Source organism: Micropterus dolomieu, linkage group LG04, assembly GCF_021292245.1.
Source record: "Micropterus dolomieu isolate WLL.071019.BEF.003 ecotype Adirondacks linkage group LG04, ASM2129224v1, whole genome shotgun sequence".
NCBI classification, from domain to species: Eukaryota; Metazoa; Chordata; class Actinopteri; order Centrarchiformes; family Centrarchidae; genus Micropterus; species Micropterus dolomieu.
Window position 1 is genome coordinate 8,578,505 of NC_060153.1, and position 19,715 is coordinate 8,598,219.

The following is a 19,715-nucleotide window of genomic DNA, read 5'->3' on the forward strand; positions in this document are numbered from 1 at the left end:
ATGTGGCAGCGCATGACAGTGATGGTGAACAATGGCCCACACACAGAGACACAGATACACACATACATACCATTCTTACACTCCTCTACATCTGCACACATACACACAAGGAGGCACACACACACACACACAAATGCACAGAGAGAGAGAGAGAGAGAGAGAGAGAGAGAGAGAGAGAGAGTGAGTGATGGGTTTGCTATTGACAGGGCCACTGAGATAATAAAGTGCTGTCCCACTGGCAGCTCCATTAGGCACTGACAGTGACAAGATGAGGCTGTCGTGCACACGCACTCACGGATATGTACACATACCCAGACATACACACATAGATGGACACATCCTCGTTCTCTTTCAGTGACAGCCAGCCAGTTAAGAACATGGATCTCGCTCTCATCTTTCTTTTCACCGGGTCTATTTCTGTCTCTGTCTTTTTATTCGATATATAACAAGTGTGCGAGTGCAACTCGTGGGTAAGATCATATCACTATTAGGGGAGTGTGTTATTAGTGTCACAGGCAGGGTGACAGGCCAGGCCATTCCACTTCACAGATGTTCTGCTTGGTGAGCCTTTCATAAGCTATGACAGAGAGCAGAAAGGCAGAGGGAGTAAAGTATGAGAGTTCTTGAAGTATATTCCCTAACTAAGAAAATGTGTGTAGTACAGGGACATTATTATAGTGCGAAATTAGGAGATCTACCTTAATTGACCACCTGAAAGGCATCACACCTGCCCTTCAGAAAAAAAGAGAAATATGAGACACTCAAACACACACAAACACAGTCTGGGGTCCCCTTGATACGACAGTATGGTTTTAAAAACCTGAATAGAGAAGGCCGCAGGATAGAGGGAGAGGGAAAAATCTGAAATAAATAAATAAACAAAAAACAGAACCAGATCGACTTGAAAGGGGATAGAAAAAGTCTGTTGCAGTGAGGGGGGATGACTGCTGTGGTCCCAGTGGTCCCCACAGGGACCTAGGGGCAAGTCTCAGCCTTGTCATACTCTGCTCATCTCCTCCTCCACTCCACACACTAGCTACAGCCCACCCCCCCCACCCTGTTCTGCCCACGGAAAACGTCGATAGCAGGCTGCCGGTGCCGAGGTCTCTGGTGGACACTAGCTCATTCTCCCGGCATCGACAGGCCCGCCAAATCAATATTTAGTTCCCCACTAACAAGCTGCCTCGGGGTCTGAGTGTGAGAGAGAGAGAGAGAGAGCGAGAGAGAGAGCGAGAGAGAGAGAGAGCGAGCGAGCGAGAGAGAGAGCGAGAGAGAGAGAGAGAGAGAGAGAGATATGCAGGACAGTGGAGGATGGCAGAGAGAGAGACAGAGAAGAGGGACTGAGAGCTGTCCAGCTAGAAGGGAAAAACATGGATTCAGTAGAGTGTTATGTGTGTGTGCGCGTGTGTGTTAGTGTGGGAGGGGAAGAGGAAGGTGGAAAGGTCAGAAGAAGATCTGGGGAACAAGAGAACAGTGTCTGGTGTGTGTCGTGGTGCGGAGGCGACGCATGAGTGCCTGCGGCAGCCGCTGACAAGAACACAGACAAGACACACATACACACACTCGACACTCTCAATCATACACATATCACAGCAAGCAGACGTTGACAGCACTCGAGTAAAGCTCCAGCAGAGCACTCACAGATGAGTGGCTGCGCACACACACACACACACACAAGCTGGTTTTCTTTGTTTTATCTTTTGCATTATTGTTTTCATTCAGAGCCTGGAGCATGACACATTGGGGTGGAATTAAAAATCATCCTCCATTTACTGTATTTGGGTAAAACTGGTGACCAAATTTTAGGCTAAAGTATTTGGTATGAGAGGTATCTAGAAAAAATTTCTAAACATTATAGAAATGCAATCACTAAGAGATCAAGCTTGAAAAAAAAGAAAGAAAGTAAGAGACCTCTGGGTAATTTAGTTATTTGTGGTTAGATTATAGTATAGTATAACTAAATGGAACTGTAACTTAAAGTGGATTATTACTAAACTAAATTATCCAACAAATGTACATATCACAATGCATCCCCTTTAAAAGGTATTGCTCTGTAAAACACACTTTTACTAATAATAACTACTTTCAACAATACACTGCGTTTTCAGAAATAAATGCAAACATCTCGCCATTTGTAAAACAGATAAGAGAAACTCCCCATCAGTTCAACCTTCCCTTTGTCACTGATGCTAAGTGAGTAACAGAGAAAATAACAAAATAATGATGGAGCAATAATCAATTATCCATTTTACTTACAGATCGTGGTCCTACTTGTAATTAAAATTTTAAGCAAATGAAAGCAGTGCAAGTTTTATTTGCACATTTTTGAGAATTTGAAAGTAGCACTCTGTTTCATATCAATTCATTTTTGTTACCAACAGCTTTAAAAAGAAAGACAACAGTTCTACAAATCTAACTATAAATCTCAACTGAGCTGTGCTAGGCTGAAAAACTATTTTACTATGGGGGGAAGCTGCTAATAGCTTGCACAGGACTTCTCCGTATGAGCATTGTGTGATCATTATTGCAGTCTGACCTTCTGCTGGAGGATGTGGCTGAGGTGGTCCAGCCACTCCTGGTCTCCTGGACTCTCTGATCGGGCCTGTGTCCCCTGCAAGCACACCAGCAAATGCACACATTTTAATGACAAGATGGAGACCGAGGGATACACACTGTGACAAAAATCATGCCGATGTTTAGAGAGAATACCTTCAACAAATCCAAAAGAGTGTTTTGCCTGTGCATACAATGTGCAAAACTTCAAGGGGATCAGACCAGAGATTGATGTTTGATGTTTCTAGACAGAACCAGCCACTGTATCTCAACATTGACCTCAATGACTCTCCTGCTTGAGGGTAGAACTGTAGGATCCAGGACCCTGAAGAAGCTCTCTGGAGACTCAGTGGAAAGGTATGCTACTCATGTATAAAGACCTAACAGAGTGGTAGCCTTGTTACTGCTAATGAACAGGGAGAAGAGTGACTGTGTGGCCATGTACACCTCAGCACTAATGTGTTACCTCTTCACTTCAACCCCCAGGTGCTCCAAATGATGTGATGGGCCTTGGGAGGTAGAGGGCAGGAGGAAGAAAAGGTGTGTGTGTGTTGATGAATCTAAATGTCCCTGTGCTTGTAGACTGGTGGACCTAAAGGGAGCAGTCCTGTGAAGTCTGGGGTGGCAGTCCACAAGGGGGCTCATGCAGACTTTATGTGAACTTTGATTAACCCGCTTTGAGTGCTGACTTCACCAGAGTACGCTCTGAAGATCACCCAATATTTAATATTAATAGCAATTTTAATGTGAGTCAGAAAGACAAATGTAGGCCTTCGTCGAACTACGAAAAAATCTAACCACCTATGTTTTTTTGAGGAACTTTAGGGCCCTATGAAATCTGTTTTGCTAGATTCTGTTTAATTTTTTCCCAAATTCTGTTTCAGCTTTCCATTTAAATATTTCGGAATTCTGTGTTTTACAATTTAAACACATTTCACCATCACAAAGAGTGTGTTATCATGTAGTGGATGAATATAATTTCAACAATTCAATAACAAAATAATACAAATTGAATCGATATCAATGAATTTGATATCTCCTGCATGTATGCATATAGAAATATTCAAATGTAAGTGCAATTATTTATGGGGAACAGTCACAATAAACGTATTGCAACAGTAGAATATTAAATTACTATAATAATATTTAATAAGGGACAATTCACAATGAATGCATTGTTGCAATACATGTAGTGTGAATTGTCTGCTGTAAAATAGGTTATTACTTTATATCCTCCATATGCTAACACACTGTATAAGTTTGCTGAAGTGATGAACTCTTGCTAGTGCGTCTTCTGTGGGCAAAAATGTTTACAATGCATAGGAAAATCAATTGTTACTGTCAAATTCCGTCTGCGATTTCATAGGGCCCTAGACCTTCAGCTGAGAAAATAATGGTAAGTGTTACAGTGCATATCAATCATTATATGATTTATACTATTTTATCTAAACCAGCTGACTGCACACATGTCGCATTAATTCTCAAATGTGAAGAAAATTCAGTACCATAAAAGAAAATCCTTCTGTACTGTACTTGCACTACTTCTTTTGATGTGCGTTGGTCTTGTTTTTAAATCACAATAGCCACAGCCACAATAATAAAGGATTTTTTAACTTTGTACTTTAACAAAGCAGTGTGCTACAATTTCTGAGAAGCACCCATTCCCTTTTATCTGGACAAAATTCAGAACAATTCAGAAAGATACTCAGTGAGCGGGCTGGGGCTGTTAAGATTTTGGCATGGGTCATATACATGTCAATGAGTGAGGTGTGATGTCCACCTCATTCCCCTTGTAGGCCAGGCCAGCCCATCCTTAAAACCTTGACCTGATGACATGAAGTATTTCATTCTAGGTGTGTGAGTGTGTGAGTGTCACTGCATGTATGATAAAAGTCTGCAAGGGCCCAGTCCCCAGGTATGGAGTGTTGACATTTGGATTAAGCATGTGTTTCTCCCTGGCGTTCCCCAGCTTCCTGGTAACCTCTATGGCTGTGTTCAAAGTGTCCCAAATCTGATTTGAGACAGCGTGAACAGCCCAAGTCACAAGAAATCTGATCTTATCCAGTTCGGATATGGGCCATTTTCATGTGTGGTTCAAATCAGGTACAGGTCAGATTTTTTGAAATGCGACCTCAGTCTGGACAGTCAGATTGGAATTCATGCGACTCTGACATCACTCTAGAGCGACTGCTGTCATAACTCTGTGCTGGCGGGAGCCACGGTATATGTAAACGTGAAGGATGGCAGCGATGGAGGTAGTCGTCCTCGGTATCATTTGCGCACAAATTCCCTTTCTTCCACCTGAAATCAAATTAAAAATAAAAATAAAACTGTAGACCCTATTTCTGTGGCCCCCTTGTCTACTTCCATACGACAGCATGCTCCGTGTGACGTCGTATTATGCTTTTGCGCATCTGGTTCAATTTCATGGCTTTTATGGGCCACATTTAAAAAATAATGTGAACAGTCAATCTGGGCAATAAAGTGGAATTGAGCATTAACTGAGGTCTGCAGTGTGAACGTAGCTTGTGTGATCCTTGGTGATAGCAGTGATCTAGGCTAATTTCAGTGTATGCCTTATTGGTGCACAGAGTAAATTAAAAGTAGGTAAGGACCAAGGGTGTGTGTGGTTATATGAGTAAGAGAGAAAAAAAGAGGGTGAGAGAAGGGGGCCTTCTTGTGACTACTGCCTTTAAGCCTCCCACAGGCGTGAACACGGTGTGTGAAACCGTCTATGTGCATGAGAGTAAGTGTGCTCGTCCACCCTTGGTAGATATATAACAAAGCACTGACCCTCCATCAAACATTAGATGCAAAACAAACTGGCCTGGCAATTACAGCCTTATTACATCTGGATCATTAACTCCACAACAAGTTGCCCAGGGAGCCTGGAGCTGCTCTGCCCTCTCTGGTCCTCTGTTGCACGCTATGGAAAGGATGGAGGCAAATAACAGTGTGCAGCATGATACATGTGCGTAAGCATGTGTGGAGCAGTTATGTGTGAGCACACTTAAACACCTTCTTAGCATCTATGTACACACATAACATTGATTTTGTGGGTGTTTGTTTATGTGTAAGGAAGCAGCTGTAAGTTTCTGTATGACTTTTAAATGCTTTGAAAATTAATTAATAAATTACAAATATAAAAAACCCCCCAACTAATTCCCCTTTCCCATAAAATAGCTGAAAACAAGGGTGGTCTCTGCGTTATGATTTCTATAACTACAGAACCAGCTGCACAAATAGTTCTTCACAGCCGTATTTCTGTTCAGTAAAACACCTCAAGCAAAAGCTCAGATCTTTTTGCAGGGACAAATTAACAAACCAAGACTAATGCTCTGGAGAAAAGAAAATATGTAGCTTTTGGAAACGATGGTGGTCATTACACAAAGGTCATATGTTCCCAGCATTCTCCAGAAATACAACCACAACCAGGAATAATTCTTTCAGAAATTCTGATTTGCCTGAAATTCAAAAGCGCATTGATTTCAAAGCAAAGTAATATTGTTGAATCTGCCAAACTAAAGAAAAGTAGCTATGTTGGCTATGGAGTATTCTCATTTAAAAGTAAAACTGAAAAGTAAAAGCAATCCCAGTGAGCCCTGAGCGCTCATTCAGCACACTAGTATCGCACAACCAAGTGAATAAATAAATACACATGCTATGTGTTGGACTTGTTGATGACTGCTGGGACATCTTGATAACCTCATGTCACGTCCTCAAGTCCAAAGAAAAACATCTACAATCTACAAAGGTCTTGCAAAAGCGCCATAGATTTTTTTGGAGTGAGGGGGAAAAGAAATCACAATTCTGAAACAAGTTTCATGAAACTTCAGCTCTGTAACAAAATTTTAAATAATTTTCAACATTGTGTCACAAACCAGCCTCAGTTCAGAATGTGGATGGTTGTATTATACTGTACAATTTTAAATGCTCACAACTAGTTAGGCTTTGTCAGCACAGCTAAAGCATACTTAAGTTCAGGCTGGTTTAAGTGGGGACCACTTGATTTGAGTTAGCTCCAACCCCAAGCAGACTATTATCAACACATAGACACACACACACTACCTTACAGATATTTTAATGTGTCCAGCAGATGTTTCAATTAGTGCACATGTAAAATAGCCCTTGTTTCTCTGTCACCTAAACACACGGGCACATGCACGCACAAAACCATTTCTCTTGGGATCTATTTCCAGTATTCAAAATTACCCTCAGTAACACATAATCATACGTAATCTGTTCACCTCACTACGTGACACAATATTTACAATTCTCTGGTGGGTACACGCATTCTCAGCAGCTCTGTGATCTATGAATGTTCAATTAACAAAACAGGAAAAACACACCCACCACGATAAGCCACCACGCAGCCCGCCATTAAGCACCATTAATACGACAGAGAAATCAAGTGGTGAGGAGAAGAGAGTGATTTTACCCACAGGGTTTTCAGCTCTGATGAGGGGGACTTTTCGTCTAGTGAGAAACTCTTTCCTGTCATCTCCTGGGTGGAGCTGGGCTGCAAAGGGCTAAAATTGGTTTCAAGTGTGAGTAAGTGTCTGGTGCGCCCTCTCTCATCTTGTGATAGATGGGAGTAAGTCCCCAGGGATGGGAGGTTGATTGTAACATGATGTTGCTAATTGATGACATGGCTGGGTATGATCTATGGTAGAGAAAGGACCCACCAAGTTGGAAAAGAAAGTGAAACTCAGACTTTTGCACGTGGGTAACAGTCAATAGCAAAGGTTTTTAGCTCAATGACTGCTTTCAGCAGTAAGAAAAGAGTTGTACTTACTCAACTTGTGCCATATTAAATCTTATATCAAGTTGACAGGTGCTGCAGGTGTTTTTGATCTTGTCAAGAGCAAGAACACCGCTTTAAACATGAAGCCACATCCTTCTCTATTGCACTTCCCAACTGTGTGATTCACCTTTTCTTAGTGTTCAACCTTGCTTACTTGCCAAAATCTATCTAACCATCAATAAGAGAAAGTCAGACAGAAGCTGATATTTCCAGCAAGGCTAAATACTGTTAGATAAGGTGAAATGAACTAAGAACAGAAGACCTCTATTTCTTCATATCTGTCAGAGTATCTGTCTCAAGAGGATAGGCCAAAGTTACAGTAACTCCTTGCAATTCATTTAGTCTCAATTGACAATAGAAAATACCCAAAATTACAAGTTGATATTGATGATATGTCTTTCCTCCTATGGTGCAATCACTAAGCAAAAACCCCTGAAAACTTTTAGGATGTTTCGAAATTTTACAGCACAGAAAATCTATTATAGGTATGTTAAATGCTCAGATCACAATCTAGACCCGATATAGATCCTCAAGTTAGTGTTTGTATGAAATGTTGACCCGCCGTCCCTTGGCCTTACCTGGTCAGTGTCCATAATGTCCGCAAGATCATTCTCTGACATATTGAGGATGGAGGCAGCAATGGACTTGGCTTTGATCATAGACTTGGCTGAGAGGCCGCCCTTTGCTGCCACAGCGTTGGCCTGCCTTAACCTCCTCCTCTTCATCAGCTGCTGCTTGACCTCTTGAACGTCTAAAAGTATTTCACTGGCCAGGGCCTGAAGGGGGAGGAGAAGAAGGAATATAAAAAGAAGAGGATGATGAAATGGATATAGAAAAACAAGAGGGATAGCTCTGCCTGGCAGATGAATAAATGAAATTGATCAAGCATGCGCCAGAGAGGCCTAGTACATTATGGAGGAATATTGAGTTTGACACACTCAGATTCTCTTCGGTTTCGCCTCAAGCTCCCTTGTAGGAATGTGGACCTGAGGGTTTGTTGCCCTGTCGATTGAAAGCTGAGGGAACACAGCTTTGATACCAAACGCACCCCAAGTTTTGCTAAAATCTCCACAGACAGAGAATCATGCATCAGAGAGAGAAAGACAGAGAGCTTCTGAAAATACAGCCATTCATTTATTTATTTGCTTTCCGAATGTCTCACAGTACAACAGGGCAGCATAACACTGTTAATAATTAAGCTATGAGGGGCTGTTTTAAATGGTGCCCGAGTGAATGGCAAGCGAGACGAGGAAGGCCTGGGATGGCACAGTTGTCGGGCACTAAATGGGAGTTTGCTCTAAATACAGAGAGACAATTAAATGTTAAAACTGCCACTGTACACGGGAAAGTCAATAAAGTAAACTCCCCTTTGCTTCATTTTGAGCTTATTGATCGAGGCAATAATCTTCTGTATCATTCCCTTGTAAGCCTGCTGAAAAGCTGACCTTGGAATAGATGGTCAGATGAGGGGAAAGCTAGAGACTGGAGAACTCGCAGTACACAAAAACAAAAACAAAGTAGAAAAACTTGCTCTTGGACAGTACACAATATAACCAGGCAAGCGAGAAGTACAGCGTGTACACACATACAAAAACATATACAATACAAACATACAAAAACACTCAAGAGCATTACAGTTACAAAGGTAATCAGACACGAACAGTGTTGAATAGCGGCAAACATCTCCACTTCACACAGGTGGACCAGGTGCAGTTTACAAAGCCAGTGGTGCTTCTCACAGTGCTGAGTGAGTGAGTGAGTGGATGCTTGCAGCTGGAGTACGTGGAGTGTTGCTATTTGTCTATTAGTAACATTAAATAACAAAATAAATAAATAAAACACAAGGAGAGCTCAGACATTCAGCAATTCAGAGGAGACATCTAAGAAAACCAACAGGATCACGCTAAACAAATCCCATACAGATTAAAATAATAAAATAGAAAAACAACTCTTTATTTAAATTGACTCGCAGAGCAAACAACTCCCGATCTCAAGTCTAATACAAACTGTAAACTATAAAACAAGAAAAGTGTGAATTGTCTATAGAGATTCTCAGTCATTCAAGTCCAGATGCTTTTGACTTGCTTCTTCTAGATAACAGAAGTGTGGCCAGTTTAATTAAATAAAATGTTACATTTCAAATCCAGTTTCATAGATGGCCTCCTACATCCAAGTAGGTGTAAAGCAGAAAAGTGAGAGTAAATCATAACCTTTGTTCTCCATGCAGCTTTAGCTCTTTTTGGTGATCTGAGATCTGCGTTTACCCTTAAGGAATACACGGCCAATTAACAAACAGTCAGAGATCCTATTCTTTTATTTACAGCCTAATAGATATTCACTGTCGCTAGTCAAGGGTTACATTCAATTGACCTAAACCCTGCATGTGGAATTATCCAGGAAGAAATTAAGGGGTGAATTTATCACTCATTCTCAGCCCTGGGAAAGACAAAGGGTGGGAGGGATATATGCAAGCATTCACGCATTCACGCACGCACGCACGTACGCACGCACGCACGCACGCACGCACGCACGCACGCACGCACTATTCAAATACATACACGGAAAGTGAGTGTGTACATACATGTGTCTGTGTGTGTTTGTGAGGAGCTCTTAGCCTGGCTAGTACCACAATCACCATTGCCAGGGGGGCAATTTAGACATGACGAGGATTAGGGCATAGAGATGGGGATCAAATGAGCAGCAAAAAGATATCCTCTTTAATAACTAGCTACCTCTGAACCTCTTCACACACATGAGGACATAAAGGGCCATTCAAAAACATAAAGAGCGGGAGAAAAAAATGCTCTCATTTTCATAGATTATGCAGGCACTGATGCAAAAAAAAGAAGCTGTTTATTGTTGTTCATATATCCTACAAACAAACTTGAGTAAGATGTGTAATTACGTAAGCACCTTTCTCAGGACAGGTATATAAAAGACATACACTGTAAGATAATCATAGGTCAATGTGTTGTTACATCATTGTTGTAGGGTACTTCATAAGCAAGACTAGAGTAGTAAGCTAGAGTAATTACAAGTAATTACAAAAATACTCTTACATTTGTATTCAGAAAAAAAGATTATTCCAAACTCTGCACAATCTTGTACTTTTCAGCAGGGATGACAAGCCAAAATATTCTTTACAAGAGAACTACCTTCGGTGGGTGTGAGAGTGTGTGTGTGTGTGTTGTGGAGTAGTCACTACATGCAGGGCCACTGTTTAGCAGTTCAACAGCAGTGCTTACAGCCTCAGGCATGTGCAGGGGCCAAAAGGGTTTGCTGGCACACAATAAAGAAAAATCTCCGCACACAAATACACACTCACACACACACACACACACACACACACACACACACACACACACACAGCACAAAGAACAAAAACAAGCTCATAAAGACACAAACAGACACAGACACAGACACAGACACACACACACACACACACACACACAGACACACACACACAGCCCTCCAGTCCTGATCAATACATGACAAGAGTAAATCTCCTCCGGACGTCAGGCAGTCCAATCAAAGGGCTTGGTGTTCTTATAGGGAATCACAGGAGCCAGGGGGAGACAAACAATGATGTGAATCCTCAACAACACCACAATGGCCCCACCAGCTAGGGTTATGGGAATGGAGGAGAGGAGTTACACAAGCGTGAACTGTATTTCTATGCATGTCCATACACTCCTTTCACTCGTAATGCATCTTCTATTTTTAGGTTACATGTAGATTGCATGAATGTGTGTCTTCTTTACTATATAAATGTGTATGTGCGGGGGGGGCAAGGCTAAAGGCTTGGTTATGAAAAAGAAATCAAAAGTTGGAAAAGGAAGTAGAAGATAAAACACATCAATTCTCCTCAGTTGCAAGTGAGCAATACCAGGACAAGAACAGTTTCAGTAATTTCTAGTATTTCTGGCTTGTGAGGACAAAAGCAACGGAGACTTGCCACTAAAGTGTGTCCATAATCTGCCACTTGATTTATGTGTGTGTGCAAATACACTGCCATTACTATCTATCTCTGCCAAACCCTTTCCTTCTTTGATAGACAGGTGTCAGCTGAACAGAGTTGATGGACAGTCTTTATCAGTCTCTGCCAGACACACACACAAACACACCTCAAGGTGATGGATTAGGCCTAAACAAAGACAATAATGCCCATTCCCGTTGGGCACACAGTATTCTCACAATGGTGGTCTGCATATACCTATAAATTGGAAGAAAGTGCAAATGCATAGTGGCACATACACACTTTGTTACAATTCCATCCATCCACCTTCTGACACCCACTTGTGGTGGCTGCAGGCGAAGCAAGGTAGTGCTGATGTCTTTCCACAAAGGTCCTGGGGGATCCTGGGGCTTGCCCAGGCTAGGTGGGATGTGTAATCTCTCCAGTGTATTTGGGGTCTGGGTTTCCTCCCAGTTGGACATTCCCTGAATACGTCCGCAAGGAGGCATCAAGCTGACATCCTGATCAGATGCCTCTACCCTATCAACTGGTTCCTTTCAATGTGAAGGAGGAATGGTTCTGCTCTGGGGTCCTTCTGGATATCCCTCTGGTAATCAAATCAGCAGCTGTTGTTCTTTTGATCACTACCTAGACATCATGGGGCTGCAATGTTGATTGACAGGTAAATTAAGAGCTTTGGGTGAATGAGAGGCAAATTATGAAGCAATCCATTTCCCTCTATTCAACAACACTAGGGGGAGCAACTCGCACCAAGGCATAAAGGGACAATCCACTGAACCATTACCGCACTCTTACAGGTACTGACTCTCACCCTAACCTTTGTACACTTGCCTGCAAACTGTGCTGAAGCTCACCGTCTACTGAAGCAAACAGAACTGCGTAATCTGTAAAAAGCAGTGATGCAATCCTGAGGTCATCAAACCGAACACTCTCTTCTCCTGAAGACATCCCACAAGACATCCTAAGAGACACTGTGATAAGCCTTCTAAGAGCATAAAATACATAGGTTGGATTGCTACGGACCTCCATGTAACATTGAAGAGACATGTCAACAAAGACAGCCCAACACTATCCAGAATGTTCAGCATGGCAACACGCCACTGCAGATCTTTCTGACTACCTGAGTGGCCTCTGACAAAAAGAACTATGTTGTTTGATAGTTTGCCAGAACCTCTCAGAGGCCATTCGGAAGTCTTCTCCATGGCAGACCCCAGTTTCTCCCACACGCAAGTTATTGCTTCTGCATTCATAGATGCTGCAATCACCGCTGCTAGGCAATGGCAACATAAATGGCAAAAGACTCCTTGTTGATCTTCACATTTTTTGCTTCTTTCCAAGAGGTACTGACTTGATCATTTGACAGCTATGCTGCGCTTTACGCTTGAGCATCCAAGACATACAACTGCAGATCTGAGTTGTTCAGTTGTTCGTCGATCTTTGGTCTATTGTGTTCTGGTACCAGGTACACTCTTACACCAATTTTATCTTAGGATTCAACATGGTGTTAATTATTAATTAGCACAAAAGTCCAACAACAAAACACCACACAGGATTACATGAGGCTGGCTGTTCCTGCAATCCATGTTTCTATGCAAAGTTAGTGTCAGCATGCTTCAACTTTTGCCAATTTAACAATGCAACAGACCCCTACACCTAACCTTTTAGGTGGTACACCCATGGAATATCATTAGAATTCATAAGTGAAGAACTTGCAGGCACACCACACCATACTTGTTTGATACAAGTGAGATGATTTGACTAGACAAACTCTGGACTCATGGCCTTTGATCCCTTTCCACTTTAGCGCAGTACCTTGATGAAAGAATGAAGCTGCTCCAGCTGGGAGTAAGCCTGGCCTAGCTGTCTCTGAAGCCTCTCCAAAGCATGGGCGCTCTGCTGGGTCAACCCCTCCATTTGCTCAGTGGCTGTCTGTTCCAGTGCAGCCAAAGCCTGCTCACTGGCCCCCACACGAGCCTGCAAGGCATGCATGCGCTGCTCCTATAAAAGAAACATAGCATTCATAGACAAAACTGGTCAGCTGAACGCAACCACTCTTATTTTGTTGTAGAGTCTGCATATGCCTGTGAAACATTTGTGGTAATTAGTAATTGCAGAATTCGCACATTTCTGACTTTGATGACTAATCTAGGGACAAGAGAATAATTGGGCTCAAAGCAGCTTAAAGATAATCTTGTATCAAAAATGTATAATTTAACATAAGGTGCCTATCAAAAGTATTTAACCCACCTTGAACCTTAAAATGCTATCTAATCATTGTTTACAACTTGGAATCAGGTTTGTTGATTTTTGTACTTTGAAATTTTAGTCTTTTTCTGTCTCAAAAAGGCTTCTTTAATCCCCTGTGAATAAAAGTTGTATAACAAACATTAAAAAGTCCAAAGGTCTGAACCGTTCTATATTCACTATACGTAGGAAGATTACTGAAAATGTAATCTATGTAAAGATTGATGAATGGAAGTTACTTTTCTCCAATGCTGAAACCTTTCTTTTCGGTCTACTATTTATGTACGGCTAAACTGATATCTGATAGGATCACAGTCCAAAGTGCTGAAGCACATAACAAAACTTCTGAAACTTCAAAAATTCCAATACATCTAAACTGTTCCATATAATACAGATCTAGTGAGAACTCAAGAAACTCTAGTATCCTACCCTTTTTTCCAGATCCTCCTTTAGTTTTGCACATGAGGCCTCATATTGGCTTTTCTCTGTGGTTGCAACATTCAGTCTCCTCTTTAAAGATTCAATGAGGGCCTTCCTGTTGGCGGCCTCCTCTGATAAAGTCTTCACCTGTAGAGAGCAAAGGGGAAACAGGAAGGTAAAAATTAAGCTGGTGTGGGGACACCGCAGTTCAGTTGTGATGGAGGATCTCAAGTCATATATCCATCTGGTTTCCTTCAAATCAATGAAGTAAATCTATTTATTCTATAAGGTAATGCAACAGTAACTAAAATGTGTTTATTTCCTTTTTAGTCATCAAGGGCAGATAATATCTGGGGTATAAGAAATGCTGAGCACTGCAAGTAGCTAATTTCACGTCATTCTTCCAAGGAACATCAAACTAATTAGAGAACAATGACGGTGGTGTCAGCTGTGATGTGTTGTGTGCACCTTCTTCTCCAGCTCCTCCACCTGTCCACGGTAACTTTTCTCCATCTCCTGCAGGAACTTCAGTCTCGTCTTCAAGTCCTCCACTAGCTTCCTTTTCATGTTCACATCTCGCTCAGCGTGGCTCGTCCTGGAATCATGCATAAAGGCGCACACACAAAAACACACGAATATAAAGCATAAACAGGTATGCATTCTACACAGTTATTCACATTCAGGCAAACACTCACAGAGCGCATCTACATGGCAGAACAAACAGACAAGACACAGAGACACACACGCACAAAGCTGGCAGGCACAGTGTCCCCATGCACTGCATCAGGCATGACAGCTCATTATGACAACTAAATACACGGGCATGCTGTTTGGGTAAGTGGAGGGGCGCGGGGGGGAATAAGGATGCATATATAATTCTAACTGGCATATATTAGAACAAGTGCTCTGGCGGGGAATGCCACACTAAGTGTGACTGGGGAGTCCAATGACAAACGACATTTTGTATCAGCAGTGACACTACTTGAAAGACTGTAATCAATATTTAAATGTTTATTATTTTCAGCTCAGCATTACACCAGACACATAAAAAAACACGTCAGCAGGGGGACTTGGCTTTGGAAAGACTGATTATGAAGGGAATACGCTTTAAAAAATGTTGTTTGTTTGCGTGCTGTGCTGATAATACTTCCCCAAAGAGAGGCAAGATGACTGTATTGTAAGCTATTCATGTCTTCACTAGTGCAAACATGCACCACATGTCACTTCCTATTTCGATAACTTGCTGTATTGACATGTTTAATATTCTAGCATTCTGCACAGCCATATTATAGTGAGGCCTTGCATTAAATGTGCTCAGTATGTTAGAATGTTTTATTCTGTTTTCAAAAAAGGCAAATATGAGGCAATTTTCATGGTTTTTCTATACCTTGGGGAATTAGAACAAATAGAATAAAGATCATAAGGATGCAGTTAATTAAAATGGGTTTTGCCGGGTTTTTTTATTTCAAAGATGTAGAGGATCTCTTCGCTCCCACACGCATCATGGCTTGTGTGTTTTAAATAAACAGATGACGCAACACTAAAGCAAATCCTATCGTATAAGTAAATGTCCCTGTCTCCCTAGGTGGATGAATGCCTGCGGGCAGACTGGCTAAATAAATGTGAGCTTGTCCTATTGGAGTGACATTAAATTAAATGAGAGAGGAGTCTAGCCTGGGGTCTTTGGGGGGAAGTCGCGCTGGCTGGTTACCCCATGGATTTGGCCATTAATGAGAAAACCCATATTGAACCTTTCAGATGACTGTCTGGTGTTGACTTAAAGATGGAGAGCAGCAATAAGAGCCCCAGCAGCTCCCTCTGCCCCAATGCTAATGGCAATTAGATCGACAACATTTATTTTAGATGTTCTCTTCTTCTGCAACCCAAAAAGAATAGAGGATAAAAAAGAATGAAGGATATATGGGGCTTCTGCCGGACTATGTGATCTCTATTTATGAGTGTTAGTGGAAAGAGAGCCTCAAACTATATCCCAATCACTCACACGGTTGTTCCCTTTGTTCAGCGCTTGTTGGCAATATTGTTCATCAAACATGCGTGTATTGTAATGATAACAGTCAGTGGTCTGAAGTATGTGTGTGCAAGAGAGAGAGTGCACATTTTTGTGTATGTTGTTAAGAATGAAGTGTGGGTGGACGTTTCATGTGGCTGATAGACAACAGGGCTAAAGATGAAAGAAGCAGCTTCATAAATAAGGCAGGGCCATAGTGCCGGATATTGACTGAGGACATGCCGGTATACTTTGAAATTCATTTCTTTTTTCCCCCCTTCTCTTCTTTAAGGCGAAGCAACCTCCCTGTGTGTGTGCTGAGATGTATATTTCAGAGACGTCTAGACATGTCTTTCATTCTGAGAAGGGGTCCCTCCATGGAGGCAAATGGAGAGATAGGCTAGAAGAGATGGCGAGTTACATGCTTGCGTGTGTGCGTGTGTGAGTGAGTGTGTGACAAGAGCCTGAGGAAAGGCTGAGGCTGTCGTGGAAACTCAGCTGAGGGATGTTCACTCTGTCTGGCTGTGATCCGCTGTGCTTTGGTCACACACAAACACATACCCACTGTGATTGTACACATGCCCTGGATGCATTATTGAGAATGGCAGGCAGAGGACATGGCATACTAGACAAAGAGAACGAGAGGGAGGAAATCCAAGTTGTTCTTTGTACCTTTCTCTCAGTTCAAATATCCTTACGCAGAATGATGATATATGCTTTTCACAACACTGTTCAAATCTCAACAGCTTGCCTAAGTAAATTGTTTGTAGTTATAAATTCTGACTATGCAATGCAGCGAGTGCTACAGAAGGTGAACCATGTAACTCATTAGGACTTGTGGCCCACAGGCCAGAGTGATGCTGTGTGGGTTTTAGTGTCATGGGCCAATGTGGTCCCTCCTGCGGCACACAAACAATCAATACACTGCTTTGATCAGCAGTCCACATCAGCTACCCACATAAGCAACACCACACTACATGACACACAAGACACCCACATGCACACATGTGCATGCACGCTAATTAGTTTTTATTCACTCGCTTATGAGAACATGCATAATATCACAAATGATTCATTTAGAGGAGAGGCATGCCTAAGTGCAGTGCAGCAGACGGAGTGCTGCCACATGGTGGAATCAAACACTACAGATGAGAGCTGCAGAGAATGTGCAAACATGCAGACAGAATCACAGGGAGAAAGAGAGACAAAGAAAAAGAGAGGGATGCAGAAGGGGAAAAAAGTAAAGTAGAAAGAGAAAGAACTACTACTAATGAAGCTAAAGGTGTGAAACTAACTTGTCCTGCAGCTGGCGGAGCTTGTCCTCCTTCTCCTGGATTTGGCCTCGCAGGGCTTTGTTGGCTGCCACCTGCCTTGTGACCTCAGCACTTGCACTCTGGGGGGAGAGCACACAGTGCGTGTGTTTGTTAATGTGTTTCAGTGTGTGTGATAGGGGGTGGGGGAGGTTTTCACGACGCGGCTGATGACAGGTCAGGCACAGCATGCCTCCTCATTATGTGTTACAGCGGGAGGGTGGAAGGTGCTAAAAGAGGTTAAGAGGAAAGCTGTATTTTTCAAATTGGATGAGATAAGAGGAGTAATTAGGAAAAATAACAATTTATAGACTTATATAATTGAATATATTTTAATTTGTGATATATATATTTTTTCCCCCAACAGATTTTAAAGATCCAGGAGTAAACACTTTGTGAATATAATCTTTGTTAATATTATTTAAATGCCTTTTAAATCTTGTTGTTTTCATCTCTTATATCTCTGCATTACAACACATTAAGACATATGGCTCATGGTGACAGGTCGGCTTCTGATCACAAGACTGATGGATATTTGAACGTGCATGTTCACTTTGGTTTAAAGGGGCCCATGTCTCCTGTGGAAACTGTAGCAGTGCAAGCTTTTGACAATGCGCTAACTCAGTGCACGCACCCCCACAGTGTATCCATCGCCTCTCCCTTTTGCTGTCACCTCACATGACTTCCTCGGCTGTGTGTAACGACAGCCGCAATCTGCTCGGTGACACTGACGAGCTGGCTGTGGAGAGGGTGATAATACCGTGGTACCACTCACACCTTATTCCCTATGATGTCAGGCACGTCTCTACAGCTATTCCCCATTTCTCATGTTTTTGACAGGTGCCCCGTAATAAGATCAAATGATAAGAAATGCTAATTCATGTCGAAATCACATGCAATTTCAGGTGATGTTGAGTGTAAATTGAAAGGTAGGCATTTGTTGGTTTGTTTTACGCCACATGATTTGAAAGTAAAACCATGACAGACTTTCTTTTAGTTTTTGAAGTCCTCAAGGACTGCAGGCTGTAAATCTATTTATTTATTCTATTCTAAATCAGTGAGATGTTAAAATGACTCAGAAATGTCGATGTTTGATAAAATACCAGAAAACATATATGCAAGTGTATTCCAAAATAAGTAGCAAAAAAAGCAACCAAAAGGAAATTGAAACTCATAATCAAAATTCATAAACTATATTTTCTTCCTTTTGTCCATAAACCATAAAAGGGTTTTGGCAAATATTTTTGGAGCCAAACAGCATTAATACTCTCAAAATTTTCCTTGTTATTGATGGTATTATCCATTCAAGCTTCATAGTGCACAAAATTGGAAATGAAAGCAATCTGTAACACCATCATCCTATTAAGAGATTTATCTAATAAGGCGTGCACAATAAGACAAAGCATGAGGGCAATTCATTAACCCCAAAGTTCTACTCGCAACTTATAACCATTAACCTTAAGTTTGGCTTGAAGTTGTTTGACTTCAGCCCCCAGGGCCTGGGGGGCAGGATTAGCTGGGGCGGGCATGGTCTTGCCCTGGCAGGAGCACTCTGCATTTACTGGTGCTGTTGGTTCTGGTGGTGTTGGTGCAGTCTGCTGGGGGAACGTGATCCGCCTCCACTGCTCCAGCTCCATCTCCAGAACCTTTTTCTGCTGCTCAGTACCAGCCAGGTCAGAGGTCAGCTTCTGCAGATTGATCGACAGACAGAATTGGTGGGCTAGGCTACTGCTGATGATACTACAACTAAAAACAAAAGTTTTGCCTACTGTTATTAAAGGCGCCCTACATTTTTGTTATAGGAAGGCGAAAGTTAAAAAGTTATGGTAGATACAATATACTGCTACTGTACATAAACTTACATTGAGTCAAAACAAAACCCAGCTTTCTCTGCTTTACGATGCAAAAAGTATAACTGTTGTAAGAAAAAAAAAAAAAAAACTCTTAAAAAAGTCTTTATACTAAATTCACATTGCATGAATATGATAAATGCAGAGACAAATTAAAAACAATATGTTGGAAATACTGTACACATTAGCCACGGGAGAGCTGTGGGCTCTGCTTTAATATCTCAGCTGTGATAAATCTCCTTTTTTATGCTAATTAGGAGATTGCCTGGTCAATAGGGCCTAATTCTCACTGTGATGGGCATGCATAATAAAGCCATCCTGCAGAATCAGAGAGCACTTTGGGACAGAGGGAGTTCAGCATTTGGTGAGCGGTTGGGTTTAGAGTGATGAACAATAATGGCACTAAATGATCATGTACAATGTATCAATGATTCTAAACATAAGCATCCGAGGTGAACACTTTTAACCACATGTGTGCGGTGGAGCTCAAAACAGGTCCTTATCTGATTATTAAGATAATATGGGGCAGAAACACATCTCTCTGTACGTT

The 19,715-nt window shown here is 41.8% G+C and overlaps 1 protein-coding gene across 3 annotated transcripts in view; it reads right to left on the bottom strand.

Annotated features, from left to right (window-relative positions):
• The window catches only part of cntln (centlein, centrosomal protein), an 83,718-nt gene that overhangs the window by 9,671 nt on the left and 54,332 nt on the right, over positions 1–19,715 (bottom strand). For all 3 annotated transcript variants that reach the window (XR_006824740.1, XM_046046894.1, XM_046046895.1), the window contains 7 exons: positions 18,773–19,003; positions 17,301–17,398; positions 14,466–14,592; positions 14,007–14,144; positions 13,146–13,331; positions 7,936–8,133; positions 2,537–2,611 (listed from right to left, as the gene is read on the bottom strand). Coding sequence is in view for 2 of the 3 variants with exons in the window: in XM_046046894.1 (XP_045902850.1) it covers positions 2,537–2,611; positions 7,936–8,133; positions 13,146–13,331; positions 14,007–14,144; positions 14,466–14,592; positions 17,301–17,398; positions 18,773–19,003 (1,053 nt within the window). In the remaining variant the exon portion in view is untranslated. The remainder of the gene's footprint in view (positions 1–2,536; positions 2,612–7,935; positions 8,134–13,145; positions 13,332–14,006; positions 14,145–14,465; positions 14,593–17,300; positions 17,399–18,772; positions 19,004–19,715) is intronic.